The sequence below is a fragment of the Telopea speciosissima genome, chromosome 11 (genome assembly GCF_018873765.1).
Source record: "Telopea speciosissima isolate NSW1024214 ecotype Mountain lineage chromosome 11, Tspe_v1, whole genome shotgun sequence".
In the NCBI taxonomy this organism is placed as follows: domain Eukaryota; kingdom Viridiplantae; phylum Streptophyta; class Magnoliopsida; order Proteales; family Proteaceae; genus Telopea; species Telopea speciosissima.
In genome coordinates, this window is record NC_057926.1 from 39931979 (window position 1) to 39947961 (window position 15983).

Consider the following 15983-nt stretch of genomic DNA (forward strand, 5'->3'; position numbering starts at 1 on the left):
TGTATCTGTCTGCATTGTCATCAGCCAATATGAATCATTGGGTTCTGAGGCAATGGACAAGCAACAGAGAACATCCTTTACATGCTACTACCACCTAATATACTCCCAAATAATAGCCAAAAGTTCAGTAAATTCTGGAATCCAGAGGAGAGAATAAATCCATCCAAATATTAAACTAACAAACAAGGAGATTTGCTAATTATTAAGCATCTATTCAATGGTAATTGGCAAACATTATAATCCTTTGATACCTTTGATTCCTCTCTTCTGGTCCACTGTACATACAACTCAAGGGCATGAATTTGATATAGTGTTATTATACAATGGTCGAATGTGACCTTCATGTGTCTCAGAAAGGCATCAGATAAAAAAAAAAAAATTTTGGTAAGTGCATCAGATAAAAAATTGGTCTAACAAAAATGTGGCTCCAGAATACAAGTTCAAAACTTCAGTGAACTTTGTTCAGCTGGCAAAGTAATTGCCGGGTCCTGAGACTTTGTAGCTGAATATCTACCAAGGAGTAGAGAGTCTAGACTCTTAAGACAGTGAATTTGGCTCTGATACTTCAATTGACAGATGTGAGCACTGAAATTTGTTGTCCAGACATGCCTAAACCACGAGACACATGGAATTTTACATTCATCTACATGTTGTTGCGGGACCATTGGGAGCTCCAAGCTGCCCAAAATTGTTAGATGTGTCCGTGCCTGTAGGTGACTTGCATAGAGTTGCAAGTCAAGTCACTCTGCTGTCGTCCACAAAAGCCAGTTCACATACCAGAGCAAGATGATCGCTGCCCCACTTCTGCAGAGGAATATTGTCAAAGCTTTACATCAAGAATAAGAAATTTTCAATTGGAAAAAAAAAAACTCAACCATAAACCAACTGTGAATCAATAATGTGTATGACTAGATTAGCTCATATTCCCTCCACCCAACGAAGATTGGCTTCTTCATTGCACTGTCCATAATGTATGTCCATCATAGAAACAAAGTCATGGATTTTTTCAAAACCTTGTCACACTGTTAATTCAAAGTATTATTTATTCTTCTTTCACCACCACCACCAACAATAACAAACTCAGCCTTATCCATAGTACTATATCTCGCGATATATCGGTATCTCGGCCTACCGAGATATCCAAATATCCGAGATATCGCGAATATGACCGAAATATTGCATTTTTCTGCAATATTTGGGGTCCATCTCGGGGGTTTTTGGCCATATCTAGGCTCGAAACTTCATGGACAGCCTTATTTAAGCTTAATAAACACATTTAAACCATAAAATTGTAAAAATGTGAATTCAAATTGGTGTTTTGGGCTTGCACCCTTGATTGACATACGGTCGCGACCCTAATGTATAAATAGTTAAATACACATAGATTAGGCAGTTAATATTTAATAATAGTATTTAACTTCATCACATATCAAGTTAAAGCCAATACACATTGATGAGTGCCATGATTCTCATAAACTCCATAATATTCAATAACTCGCTTAAAGCCTTAAAGGCAATACACTAAGTGTCAAAGTTAGTAAGTCACAAGACTCGCAACTCGCAAGTCACAACTCACAAGTTCATAGATCAATGAAATCACAACTTAAGTTACAAATTACAAGTGCTAAACGCTAATAGTAGTTCTTGTGCCTCCTGGATCAATCCCACTCATGCCTCATTTGAGTCGACGTCCATTGCTCTCTGCTTGAAGGACATATGTGGACCACGGTATAGAATCGGAGAAGAAACGAGTGTAGTCATCCACAAGTGTCACGTAAATGGAATCATCAACATACTTGTAGGTAACCTATCCTAGGATATAAACTAGGGTTACCAATCGATCCGATCCGTGAAGAAGATGATCCACTGTGATATGATGTTGGCGCCGGCGCAAGAGGCGATGGCATTGGTCATGTATGGTGGTGAGGTTGGTAGTTAGGTCCGCTAGGGTATGCAAAGATGTTATTTACAAAAGATGATCCGAGTATGTCCCTCGGGACTGGACTGTAGTCATAGTCCCCTACCCCACTAAACCGCCCATATGATGATGATCCATATCTATATCCATCGTAAGGTTGTGATGCACCATAATCCGATGCCAATGGAGTGGTATGTGCGAAAATTAAAATAATTATTTAAGAGCAGAAAAATAAATCCGACACCGTGAAGCCGTAGATCGGCCATTGGTGTCTAACATATATTTAATTCATTACCATCTAAGTCATATTACCCTAATTATTTCCTATTTTAATTGTAGGAAAATGAATTTTTAAAACCAGAAAAAAAAAAAAAAATACATATGGAAAAAAATTTCGACACCTTTGTGAGGCTATAGATCGGCCTCCGTGTCTAACATATATTAATATCATCACCATCCAACAAAATTTGTACATAGTCTTTTCAAAAAATAGTTTTAGAGGAATAGAATTTACCTTAAATAGTGGAAAAAAGCTTGGATGATGAGCTTAGATGACCCTCCGATGAGTTTACCGGCGAAAATCCGACAACAATGTGCTTGAACAATGGCTAGAGTGTTGGATGAGAGCTTGGAAGAGTGGAAGAATAGGCAAAAGACTGAAATTCCTTAGCAAATGCAGCTCTCGGTCGAAATATGGACCGAAATTTGTGAAATATTGTATTAAAGCCCCCTTCACGTGACACTTTAAGCCAAAATACCATATTTGTCGATATCTCACGAGATATCGTCGATATCTCACGATATCTCACGAGATATCGACGAAATATGGTATTTTTTCATTTCGACCTGATTTCGCATCTCGGTAAGCTCGAGATATACGAAATTGCGATATTTCGCGAAATATCGCGAGATTTTGAACCATGGCCTTATCCCAACTTAATGGGGTCAGCTATATGGATCCAAACAAAACAAAAAGAGGGAATGCAGAGGTGGGAGAAGAGGATGGGAAATGAGAAGAGAAATGAAACATCGAAAAATGACCCAAAAAAAAAAAAGAGGAAAGTAAGAGGAAAGAGGCACAGCCCAGCAAGTCAAAGAGTCACAGCTAAATGGGTTCAGCTACATGGATCCTTGCCCTCCAATATTCTTCTTTCACCAACCTTGCGTGTATTTCATAATTACATGTGGACTATATTTTGGACATGGATTTGGACAAGCAAGAGGTTAATGCACTAATAACAGTCCCTAAAATTCTAGGTTTTTTCAAAGAGGACAATCTTTATCTTTTTAAACAGAGAAAGTAGTCACACACATCAGACAAATGGATTACAAGCTCCAATATTCATACGCCATGGTTAGATCCTCAACTTAAAATAATTAGAGTTTTCTGGGCAATTTGAAGCTTCAACCCAAATATTTTTTTATAGCAATGATACAGCCCACTTTAGATGGACTAACAGAATAGAGATGCAGGGAAAGAGTAGCAAAATATTTATCAAATCACTCACCAAGACAAGGTATCCATTTGCTCAAGGTTACGTAGGTGGTTTGTTAGGAAGCACTGACTAATTTCCAAAAGTAAAATATGCAAGTGTCATCTGAAGCTGTCACCAATGTTCTTCAAAAAGAAAGGTGGAGAGATCAATCGTGGTTGGATGACAGTCCAATCTTGACTGCCAAAAAATGACCAACCATATGGTAAAACAATAAAGAGGTCAGCTCTGGTTATGGAGGAACAATTTGGACAGGCATTCAATAGGTGTGTCTCGTTTCAAACTAGAGTTATAGCTGAATGTGGGTAGAGTAACTAGCTGAGTTTCTGCAAAGTCGTTGCTTTGGCAACAGAGCTTTGAAGATAGGAGTCTGGGTCGATCCATCACATCCTCACCCATCCCCGTTCTCAAGAATGGTCTGGTTCAATTGCTAAATCTATATGATCGCAAGTCGCAACTAGGTATTCTCTTTACAGTTGTAAAATCTTTCATTAAGCGGGAGACACCAGTTCAGGGCCAAAATGAACAGGACTCAGTCGGAGATTCCACCATGTGCTATATGCTTGGCATCATGTAAGGAAAGAAATCTTGGTTTTTTTGAGTATAAGCTGTGACTTCTGATGTTGTAATCAAGTGCAGCTTGCCATCTGGACTTCAACTGCTAACCCTTTCTTTCTCTCTTTTTTATTTTTATATAAGCTTGAAAAGGAAAGTTCAACTACAAAACTATTAGAGGAATGCTGGGTGATCCAACTATAAATTAGGATCATTCTTTTTTTTTTGCAGCAACTAGTTTATTAAACTATTGAAGTATATCTGGGAAGATGCTTATAGACAAGTAGAAGAATTTAGATTATGTAGCAGGATGCATGCACCTTCAAGGAAAAGTCATCACTTAATCACTGAAAATAATGCTCAACAAAGCATCTGTATTTAAGGAAAGAAAAGTACCTCGCTTGGAAGGCCTCTTGTTTCTCTCAAAATATTAACTGGTAAGGTTTCCACAACTCCTACAGGAAGAAGTCCCTGAGAATGCCTGAATGGATCATAAAGTCAGTGATAAAGTAATTCTAAATGCCACCAATCATAGTTGAGCTTTCAATGGTTCTATGAGATCACCAAATATAATCCACAGTTCCCATAAACTTGGAGTGATATGATGTTGCTAAAGGTTCTCCACAATTATCCCTAGTGTGATAGCTTCCCTGTCCAAAGAATATATATAGGATGTAGTGACAGATGTTGACAAAAATAAAAAAAAATGGAACTGGGCAGGTTCTATAAGCTAAGATGACAACAGTTAGATCTCAGAATCAACTTCATGGGCATGCCATCTGGTGGTCTGTGAACAGAGGCAGATAAAAAGGAAGATGCAATATACATAGATTCTTATAGAAATCTCACAGGAATTCCTGTATATGCACTGCTAAGTTTTAAATGGTGTTGAAGTTGAGTAACTCCATCACAGCCAGCAGCAAGCCGTAATTCTTCTTCACTCCATCTATACGCCAACAGCTTTGAGATGGGCACTTGATCACTGAACCAACATACAACAAAATATCACAATATGTTTGAAAATTAACAACTTTTGACCTGCGTTTGTCCTCCATGGATCCATTTAATTAGAAAACATATGGGCTGGAAGAGTGCAAGAAAACAATAATGCAGACCTGTGTGCATCCTCAAGCTGAGCTGTTAAAGGTCTTGATCCTCTTTCGTGTTCAATCTGGCCAGAAATTTTTCGGCGGTCATGTAGTAGGATATCCAACTGCAAGAAATAATACATTTTATATTTCAATTTTGAATTCCAAAGGTAACGTTAAGGAGAAAACTTCTGAGTATCTCCTAGGAAACATTGATGAGATGATAACTACAGGTTTGACATAATACAACAACCAGAACTCACCGAAGATGAAGCAAGAAACTGATATATCGGACTCTGACAAATGGAAGAATAAATTCAATTATTAATTGGCACTGAAATTCTGAAAAGTTATTACACATTTTACAGTTAATTGCTCAATCTGAAACTTTTCTATGGATCAAAACATTGCAAAATACCACCTGTGGCATACTATTTAGATCCCCGGCAATAACAACAGGGATGTTGCCCCATTCTTGTGATATAGCATGTGCTCTCTCAAGTAGCAACCTCACCTACAAACATCGTCGGGAACAAGCTATATTAACACATAGTAAGCTCAATGATTCCCCCCCTACACTCAGACAACATAGGGGTAAAGAAACCAAAGGCACTGAAAAAAAAAAACTATAAAAGAAACTATAGTAAGTGACTGAGACATCCATTACTACAAAATTGTGAAGAACATGCTAACAGGGTCAACAACTGAAGGGAGAGGATAAGGAACAGGAAGGAATTAATTAAAGACTGGCAATGGATTGGGTTAAGAATGGGGAATAAGAAAAATGCTCAACCCAAAGCCAACTTGTTTTAATCCTCACTTGGGGGAAAGGTTATGGGTTTGGAGTGGAATTCAGAGTGCAGATTATTTGGTAAAATACAAGGTTGAGCAGTGAGAGTAAGATTTAATGCTTAAACCGAATCCCACCCAATGACTTAAGCAGTTTTAACATTCCAATTTGAATCCTCTGTTAATAGGTAACACCTGTATCAATAATAAAAGCAATCAAAGTAATACAGGAGCGACTCTTAGCATTCCATACTACATATTCATAATATCATTTACTAACAAAATCATGCAGCATACTATCAACCATACAATCTATCATATAATTCATAGCGTTTGGAGGAATACAATCTATTGGTAGCAAGTAGGAAAAGGTTTTTTCTGGCTGATAACTTTATGTTGCTAGTCACATCGATGAATTTGGATTCTAAGTTGTCAAGAAACCAAGCCAGGTGTGGTCCTCCCAGGAGCAGAGATTCAACCTTTCAGTTTTAGTAGAGGTCGGACCGACAGACAAACAGATTGCAAATCAGGAAGAAGTTGTGGATTACATGCTATTCCTGAATTGAACTCTGAAGATGTTACTACAGCTTCCTCACCTTTGATTTTTGACAATTCCAGGTCAAAGGAAACAGAAAACGAGACAAGACTGTGATTACCCATGCACAGAAAGCGAAGGGGTTACAACCTGCTCCAGTGATCATGAATGTGTTTTTTTTTTGTTTTTTTTTTTTTTTTGGGACGGGGGTGGTGGTGGGGTGGGGAGGGGGTTGGTTAGATCTGGAGTAAGGTGCGTGAGACTTTTGGCTGGATGGTTCTGCTAAAATAGGGAAATGGCAACCATTGTGGGTACCTGCGTGGGAATACAATTTCATTGAAGAGATCTTCCCTACTCCCTCCCTCTCTTTTCTTCCTTTCCTTCTCAATTTGTACAACTATCTTCATGTCCAGCTATTTTGATGTTGATCCGAAAGAAAAAAGGGCAAATTGCTGGGAAGGAGATCGATTGGGAGTAGGGAGTGTGAAAGGCTGGATAGATGCTGTGAAGAGTGCTGATGAAGCTCCAATAAGGGAAAACAGCCTTCAACAATGGTAGGGGCCGATCTCCAAAAAAATTTGGAAAGCTTCAATACGGCAAAGGGAGGTCCAGCAGCTATCGAGCAAGTCTGAATTCATGAAAAAAAGGGGAAAGAGGTAGGGAGAAGGGCAGCAACTAGATCACATGATCACCTCTGTAGTGCTGCCCCTAGGGAAGGATGGGAACCAAAGAGAAAGTGGGGAGAAAAAACGATGGAAGGAGAGTAAAAAAAAAAATTCGATGGGAGGGTGGGGGGTTTTGAAAACCTAGATCAGAGTTTGCTCTGATGCCATGTTAACAAAACAGTTTGGGGAATAATGCTTGAGTGAATCGATGTGATCCTTCAAGCTCTTTATTTATAATAAAGAGAAACAATATTACATAGCCGACATACGAATACCTCCACGGTATTCTGGCCCATACATTCTAACAAATTGAAAGGTGACTATTTTATGGAATCATTTGCAGTATGGTCCAGGCATGCAACCATCATATATGAAATCAAAATCAATGCTTGTGCATTAGTGTTGCTTTCAGAGTAATACTGGAACCTGTATAGTTATTTGCACGTATGTGTGTATCGGAACCTGTATAGTTATTTGCAGTATGGTCCAGGCATGCAACCATCATATATGAAATCAATAAACTATAACGAGTCGATACACACATACGTGCAAATAACTATACAGGTTCTAGTATTACTCTGAAAGCAACACTAATGTGCCACATTTATGGTGAAGTAGCACAAGCAATGATTTTGAATCTTTTGACAGACACAAGGATTTAAAGACTTTAAGCATCCTTCAACCAAGGGTTCAAGGATCAGCTTATCCCAATCTGAATTGTACACACGCAATATCAGTTGCAGACTGGATCGGCCAATCCATTCTGGATCTGACTGGTACCACTCAAAAACAATCTATAAATGAATCTTTGCCTTAAGCACTAATGCTTTAGCTCCCAAACCAAAAGTGCAAGGAACAGCTTCATCACTCACCAATTCAGTAAAATTCCATATCGTGGCCCAAGTCATTGGACACAGAATCACAACAAAAACTTCAGTTTTCGAGGCGTAACTGGTAAGAAAACTTTGTACCTGGCCCAGCTTGATATCTCCACGCTTTGGATTGTATAGTACATGTATATTTACAACAAGTATACTCCGAGAAGGTGTACTCCTATGATAGTTCAGAATTTGTCAATAAATGAATAGAGAAGAAATGAACAAATGATTCCAACAATTAAAAACAAGGGGAAAAAAACCCAGAAAACTGCCTTCCCTTAAATTATCCTAAGACTATCTGTATTTCAGATTTTATAGTCCAAGAGACAATGCATGCATGTCCACACATCTTTGATCCATACACCTAAAAAGCAGGGAAATCACTAAAAGTTTTTTTAACTTAATTATTCTTTCAATTGTGAGAAGTATGAATATTTTCTCGATAATCTATATTCGCAATAATGTACTTTGGAATATTCATACAGTCGAGTAAACTCACTGTGGAATTTGAGAATTAGCACATCGATTTGAATCTGAATGACTGTTAACCATCTGGAGCCAAAACAAGAAAAAAAATTTGTTGAGAACCTCATGTAATGGAGAATGTTTTATCACCCTGTCCTGAGATAAACAACACATAATAATCATAAAACTATGAAATGATGATGATGATGATTGCCATATAGCTTGAAGAAAAAATTTTATGCCCATCCGTCGTCCAATCAAGGAATTGAGATGCCCATATGCAGTTCAGAATAAAAAAGGATCATGATTCTATCCAAGGATTAAAATACTAACAGATGAGTTTCATAGTAGAAATTTCTGCCAGGACTAGCAAATACTAAACCAGCTACAGAAATGCCCCAAGCAGGCAATTTTTTTTTACCTTCTCATGATGTTGAGACACCCAAGAGATAAAACAATAAAAAATTTATGTCCTCAGTCAGTAATAGAACAATAAAAAAAAACTCTAAGCAATAGAATGAGTAGCACCAAATGATTTCTGCTGAAAAATGAGACGAAGAAAGCTATTGGCTGCCTGATAAATTACAGTATCATTACACTTTACAGAACTGCAAATAAACAACTTTAATGACTACTGTTGACAAGCAATGCAAACATTGGGTGTACCAAGGTACATCATATGCAAGAGCCACAATGATGACATCAAGCCGTACAACTTCATATGTCTAAATGTCAAAAGAGAAACAAGACTCTTTGGGTGTGACCAAGAATCCAAAAATCATTTAAATCACTTCTAAGAAGTCTGACTTTCGTATAATCTGCCAAAGCTTAAGCACTCATGCAAAACCCTATGTATGTGCAGGTGAGATTCTGGGATACCAAGGAACAAGGAACTAAAACTCAGAACCCGACCAGGTTTCGACCTTGGGAAAAACTTAATTTGAACTTGCTTTCCAACAAGTCCAAAATTGTTTAAATCTGATTTATATTGAAGGAGTTATGTACTGATCAAACTTAATTTGGAGTGTGCGAATGCTGTCAAAATCACTCTTAATGAAAATATTTTTTTGGACATCAAAACAAATGAACATTTTACCGCACTTTTGGTTTTTAGCAATGTTTTACCATATTAAGATTTATGGAACTTTTAGATTTGAGAAAAACCCCAGCATTAGAAAGTTGAAAATTACACCTACCGCCAAAAATCCAGTTTTTGTTCTTGAACTGGGGGATTGACTTTTTTTCCTTTTGGAATTTGATTTTTTAACTATTTTTATTGGATTCAAATAGGGGGGTATTTGCTTATTTATGAATATTATCTTAACTATTATTATTTGCTTATTAATATTTGTATTTACAAATACAAAAACATTTACTTAAATGATATTAGGCATAAATAAATGTCTGTCCTGGTTTCTGGCATATGTAAGTGTCTGTATACCAAGATTTCCCACCGAGAACTCGAGATCTCGCTCGAGTTATTGCACTTTTTTGTTTCGTATACCATCTCGTCTCGACCCTGGGAAAAACCGAGATCTCGCGAGTTTTAGTTCCATGCCAGGAAAGTAAAACTTCCAATGAATTAATGAAGGTTTGCAATAAAGAGATATCCTACATTAATCAACCAAATAGAATACTCAAAACTTTCACAAATTAACACGAATGGTGAGGTCCAAACTTAAACCAAGTACCCCATTTGTGTACACTTTGTACACCCACAGATGGTGTTCTTAGGACCACATCTAAGTGGAAGAAAAGACCAGTAGCAAAACTAAATTTCTTAGTAGCTACCTTCTTGGTTGGTTTGTTCATCTTAGGTTCAGGTGCACATTTTGTGACTCATAACCTTCGTGTGAAGCTGGATAACTAGAGGTTGATGATCTTTTGCATCCCTAAATGGCATAACATGATTACATGGTGTTTTAAATGGTGGAATGATATTCATTACATCTGGAGTTTTACATGGTAGAATAGTAAGCTTGATGTAAAACTTATCATCTAAGTGCTTTAGTGCCTGATATGGTAGCGAAATTGCATTACATGCAGAGAAGACAGTCTATCAGTTGTATTTCCTAAAAAAGGTATTATCCGTTTTAGGATTTTATTTAGTTACGATTAAAAATTTTAAATACTATAGAGAAGTGAGATAGGTTTTAAAAGGTTGGCAATCAGTATGCACCTATGACCAATCTTGTTTTTTAGGTTAATCTTTCATTTTCCATTTGTGATTTGATAGATTCCGGTCTTATTACTACGTGGTGATTGACTTAGGTAACCAAAGGATTACCAAAAGCATTTTTCTCGTGAATTTGAATTCAACACAATCGAAAATTTTAAGTTTTTTTCATATATTCGATGCACTTTAGCACAAAATCACAACAAAAGAGTCATCCTAAATCAACCATCCAACATACCTTTAAAACACAAAGCTGGGCAACATTGTCACTAAGGCTAAACTTCTGGAATTCTATGCTCTCTTGATGCAGAAGTGTAAATCTGTAATTGAGATATTATTAACAATCCCATGCTCCAAATCAAGCAAGTAGACAAAGAATCAAAGTTCAACTGATTAGAAAGAATAAGCTCCAGATGTTTCTGAATCCAACATAGTATAGTTACCAAGTCATTATATGGTCAAACCAACCCCAAATATCCACCAAATTCCATTTATATCTTTTAGGCAATATTTCTTTCGTTTACTAGTGGATCTACCATTCCATTCCTAGCAGGGCTATTTAATTATTGAGATGAATATGGATCTTCAAACCATTTCAAAATGAAAACAAGAACCAAATTACAGACTAAACCATGTCAACCATAAAAACAATAGCAGTGACAAAATCCAAGTTGACAAAAAGAATCTGTGAGGAGACAAGAAAGCTTACAGTTCTTCTTTCCAGAATACAGCACACCCATCATTTGCTTTTCCTGTGCGAACCTAGGAAAAATGGCTCTTACTGATTTGATTTATACTTTACATAACATAATTAATCTAGAATACAGCTATTAACTCAAGTGCTGAAATAAAAGATTCTACAAATACCTTATAAACACCTTTGAAACCATCCTTTTGTAGAAGATCAGCTAAATCACTAAAATGGTCGACCTCCTGCGGACATATTAGTTGATGATGAGACTGCAAATGCAATGTAATACCTCTGGCAGAAAATATGCATCATTCTAAAAAATCTAGAAAACATAATGTCAATCTCAAAAGAAAATTAAGTCACTTTTTTTTTTCTCTATATAAGAAAGAGATTTTATTGAAGGGTGAGAAAGGGAACCCTACTGAAAGCAGAACAAGACCTTACAAAAGAGTGCCTAGAAGAAATCTCTCTCTCTCTCTCTCTCTCTCTCATTGCTTGTAGTCAGTATGCTGCAGTGTGAGAGGGAGAGGAAGTCACACATCGCACAACACGAGGAGGATGCACATCATGCGACTATCTAATTACCCAAGGCTGGGCATAGAAAACTAGTAGTGATCTAGAACCATAGGTCAAGATTAACTCAAATAAAGAGATGTTTCAGAAACCTGGTTAGGGGTAATCCGATGAAGACCAAAGTCTGGTTGATTGGACCAGGTATGGCTAGGAATGTCTCAGCCAAATTGAAGGCCAATCCAAGGGTCAGATTTGGAGTCGTGAGAGAATAACTAAATTAGAAACTTGCTGGAAACATGAATCATGTTTAGAAATATCAGGAAAACAGCAACTATAAAGTAAAATAGAAAGTGACTGAATGAATTCAGTAAATAGAGACCAACATGGAAAGTGAATATGGAAAATAGAAACTACCAAATCAGAATTAGAAACTAGCGAGCAGCAGCAAATAAAAGATTAGCAACTGGAAAATATAAATTAAGGAAAAGAATTAGAAAGTAGTGGAAACATATTAGCAAGTGCTGTGCAAAATAGAACCCCCAGAAACAAGGCAAGGTATGGTGCTGCCGCAAGGCTCAAACTATGTCAAAATTTTACTATCAAGTAAAAGGAAATCGATGGAAGATAAAAGGGCACAGTTAGTAAAAAAAAATCCAGACCTGAAACTGAAAACTGATTGAGGAAAAATAGTTATTAACAGCAAGACAAAAACGTAGAGAATAGTATGCACATGAAGAGAACTTAAACTGACCATTGAAGAAAAAGGATTGACTGTTAAAGAGGATCATAGTCGAATATACTACAAGACAAGCACGTTTGATCTGATAACATCTAAAACCAACAAAAGTTTATAGTTTTTTTATTTGATTTCAATATAAACATTTTCACATTGAAGAACCAGCTGAAATATCTCCAAACTTGTCTTCCAACATTGACGCTCAAATGCCAAAAAACCTAATCCTACCTATGCTCTAACATAGTTATGAACAAATAAAGCACCTAACATATTTACAAACAAATAAAGTACATGAAAGCCTAATAATTCCTATTGAACTTGCCTGAAAACATAAAATGTCAGGTTTGTAATGATTAAGCTCCTTGCGGATGAGCTTTTTCCTCCAGTCCCAATTTAAAAATTGGGGTCGGACTTGATGATATAAATACGGATGCTTCAATGCATTTTCAACACCTAAGATATTATACGAGACAATGACAACCCTGTCTGTGAAAGAAAATTTCAAGTTAGAACAAAAGGTTAGACAGATTTTGGTCTTTAGTCAAGAAACCCAAATGCATAAAGTAGTCTTATGACATCGTTTCGTTAGTATAGTCTGCATTGTGCAAGCTACAGTCTAGAAACTCAACTTAATTCCGTCATCTCTCTTCAGTTGCAAATTAGAGGAAGATCCATATTAAACTATTTATCAGATAATTTACACAGATTCATCAAAAATCCCATGATGCAATTAAACAAACAGAAAATTTCTCACCCCGTCTTTTGGGGGGGGGGGGGGAACTGCAATAAGCCATTGAAATTTGAAACCCAAAGGCAAAGTAACTTCTAATTTACAAAAGACCATAGGCTAAAGTGCATTCGCCATTGATAATTCAATGTATAAACACTGCAACAGTAATAAATGACAAGTTTATAAGAAAAAATTTAGACTTCCGAAGGATAACTTGTAAGTTGTAACTAGTTCTCCATTATTGGTCATTGCACTTCATTGAAGCTATTGCAAACAAGAAGGAAGAATAGAAGAACCACGTAATTACCTTTGTAACGGGAGCAATCATGTGGAGAGAAAACCCATTTGCGATAACTGTCTACAAATTCCGTTTTACTTCTCCTCCTCTGCCTCTCATCGTTACAGTGAGACGAGGAACCCCAACGTCTGCTGCTTGAACTTGAGATTTCATATCTATTCTCATGAACATGGATTTCAGATTCTACAGTGACTATTCTTCGCCTCTTCCTACGATGGGTCTGTTCTACAAGTGAAGGGCTTTCACGTTTGCTGCGACCTGAAGTTGTCGGTGACCTCTCCATCGTCGTTACTCAAAACACAGAAAATCAGAGGAAATGAGAAAGAAGCACAAAACCAGAAAGGAAAATAATTGCGAACAGCCCTTGGGGTTGGTCTGCTTCCTGCCGCTATTGTTAGGTTAAATTACATCTGGAGTACCCAAATACCAAATATTTATCAAAAGGACATCTTTTGTTGGTTTTGTTTTGCCAAATGGTTGTTAGTGACGAATCAATTTGGCATATTTTCTTGTCATGTGATTAGATTATGTTTATCTGGGTTTCTAATCCTCGTAGACTGAGAACTGAACATCTATCTGACTCATCTTTCATTCATCTTTGTGCATCTTTACATGGATCTATTGATATTGATAAACAATCTCTAATCTGGTTTTTCTCTATATTTATTATAACATGTTATTTTGTTTGAAATGTAAAAAATAATGTTATTATGTGTGGTTCTAAGGTTGACCTTATGTTGGTCATTAGGAATGTATTAAAATGGTCCACTGACCTAAATATCACACCACCTACAATGGACCCATCCGTGATGGACTCACCATATTGTGGATCTTTTACATCATTTTTAGTTTTTCCTACTAACCCTAAAATGAAACTGCCTGGTTTAATGATCGCAGGATTATTTGAACTCGCTCTTAAATTAGTAAAGTGGACTATTAACATTTTGATAGATGGACAAAGTTTTCTAACAGATGCAGGTAACGTCACAACTTAGGACTCGAAGGAAGCTGAGCTTTTTGGAACTCTACAAGGATGGGAAAGAGTCAGAAAAGAAAAAATATCTATCAAACACATTTGGCGATACAACAAAATACTCTATCTGTTTTTCAGTTATACCAACACTCGCCCTATACCTTGGAATCTTATACAAAATTTTTTTGTTTTAGCTAAAGAAACTGATAATTTTAACAATATTACTTTTCACTACTGTACAGACGTTGAATGGTCTAACGTCTCCCAAATGTACCCGTTTGCTTAGTTAATATGGTTTTCTATTTTCATCAAAAATAAAAAATAAAAAAAACATGCTTCATTCATCAAAAGGACACTTGGGTACACCTCAAGTTTCAAAAGTGGCAATTTAGGTTATATTATGCACTGTTTTGTTTTGTTTTTATTTCACAAATCAAACGCATTTTCAATTCTAGATTAGGCCTGCCTTCGAGTCCGTCTAATTCGATTATTAAACATGTCGGACTTAAATCTAACACATTTATAATTGGTCATTCTTGGTGTGGGGTTCCAGCCCGCCAAATGTCCTGACTGGACCAACCGATTACGAGCACGACCGATTCTCCTATTAATTACTTGTATAGTTCTATGCATAGTAGACTATAGCTCTAACAAGCATTCATTATACCAGGTACAAGTGAATCTAACTCATTCCTTCTAAAGCCAAGACAACCAACCAACAAAATGATTTTTTTTTAAGAAAGTCAAGGGTGCACGCACTCACACACCTTGCACATAAGCAATTAAGCTCAATGAGAATACAATCAATTATTATTGAATTTATTCGAAAATAATTATTTTGATGCAGAAATAAAATCTCATTCCAGAAGAAATTAGCAAGCATGCATTTGTTGCATGGGACTAGCAGCATCCCCTCCCCCCTAATAAAAAAAATAGAAATAAAAAACTCCACGGTTCATCCTTGTTTTTTACACAAATCTAAAAGATTATCCAACAGTAAGTGGTGAGGGCATGGGTAGTCTGTTTAAAACCCATGAGTGTTACGAAATGTGAATTTATGGGCAATCATTTTTTATTTTTTTCTCCAGATCATTTTTAGGGACCAATTTTAGGGTTGCACTGTTTGCAGCCTGATAAATACTGTTTAGAGTTAAATAAACCCATAACCTGGTTAAGACCTGATTCTAATAGCCCGATTATAAACCGAGACCGACCGAACCCATCTAGACCTGACCCAATTAACTAAACGAACGGTCACAGTGCAAGGCTTGAGATTGGTTAAGCTCGACCAGTTGACACCCTAGTCCACCCCTCCGCTCCAACCCCCTCTACACAACACTTGGGTATCTCAAGTTTCAAAGTTGACATTTGAGGTATTTGTGAATTGTTTTTCTCACAAATCAAACGTATTTTCAACTTTACCATCACTCTGTCCGGCAACCCCACCCCACTTTCCTCTGTTCAACCAAGCTTTAGCGGG

At 36.8% G+C, this 15983-nt stretch overlaps 1 protein-coding gene across 3 annotated transcripts; it reads right to left on the bottom strand.

Annotated features, from left to right (window-relative positions):
* Nucleotides 1–396: 396 nt before the first annotated feature.
* On the bottom strand, nucleotides 397–13885 carry LOC122646639 (carbon catabolite repressor protein 4 homolog 5). Of its 3 annotated transcripts, none has more exons than XR_006330663.1 (15): nucleotides 13540–13885; nucleotides 12825–12988; nucleotides 11430–11495; nucleotides 11272–11324; nucleotides 10801–10882; nucleotides 8421–8473; nucleotides 8015–8096; nucleotides 5476–5568; nucleotides 5318–5350; nucleotides 5082–5179; nucleotides 4816–4912; nucleotides 4531–4616; nucleotides 4363–4447; nucleotides 652–804; nucleotides 397–614 (listed from the first exon to the last, which is right to left on the bottom strand). XR_006330663.1 is itself a non-coding variant. In XM_043840230.1 (15 exons), the coding sequence occupies exons 1-14, from the start codon at nucleotides 13811–13813 to the stop codon at nucleotides 736–738; spliced, it is 1371 nt and encodes a 456-aa protein (XP_043696165.1). In that variant the 5' UTR covers nucleotides 13814–13885; the 3' UTR covers nucleotides 397–592; nucleotides 690–735. The 3 variants fall into 3 exon arrangements, 1 of the variants encoding a protein (XP_043696165.1); XR_006330662.1 differs by having other exon boundaries at nucleotides 4816–4927; XM_043840230.1 differs by having other exon boundaries at nucleotides 397–592; nucleotides 690–804; nucleotides 4816–4948.
* Between the last annotated feature and the right edge of the window lie 2098 nt (nucleotides 13886–15983).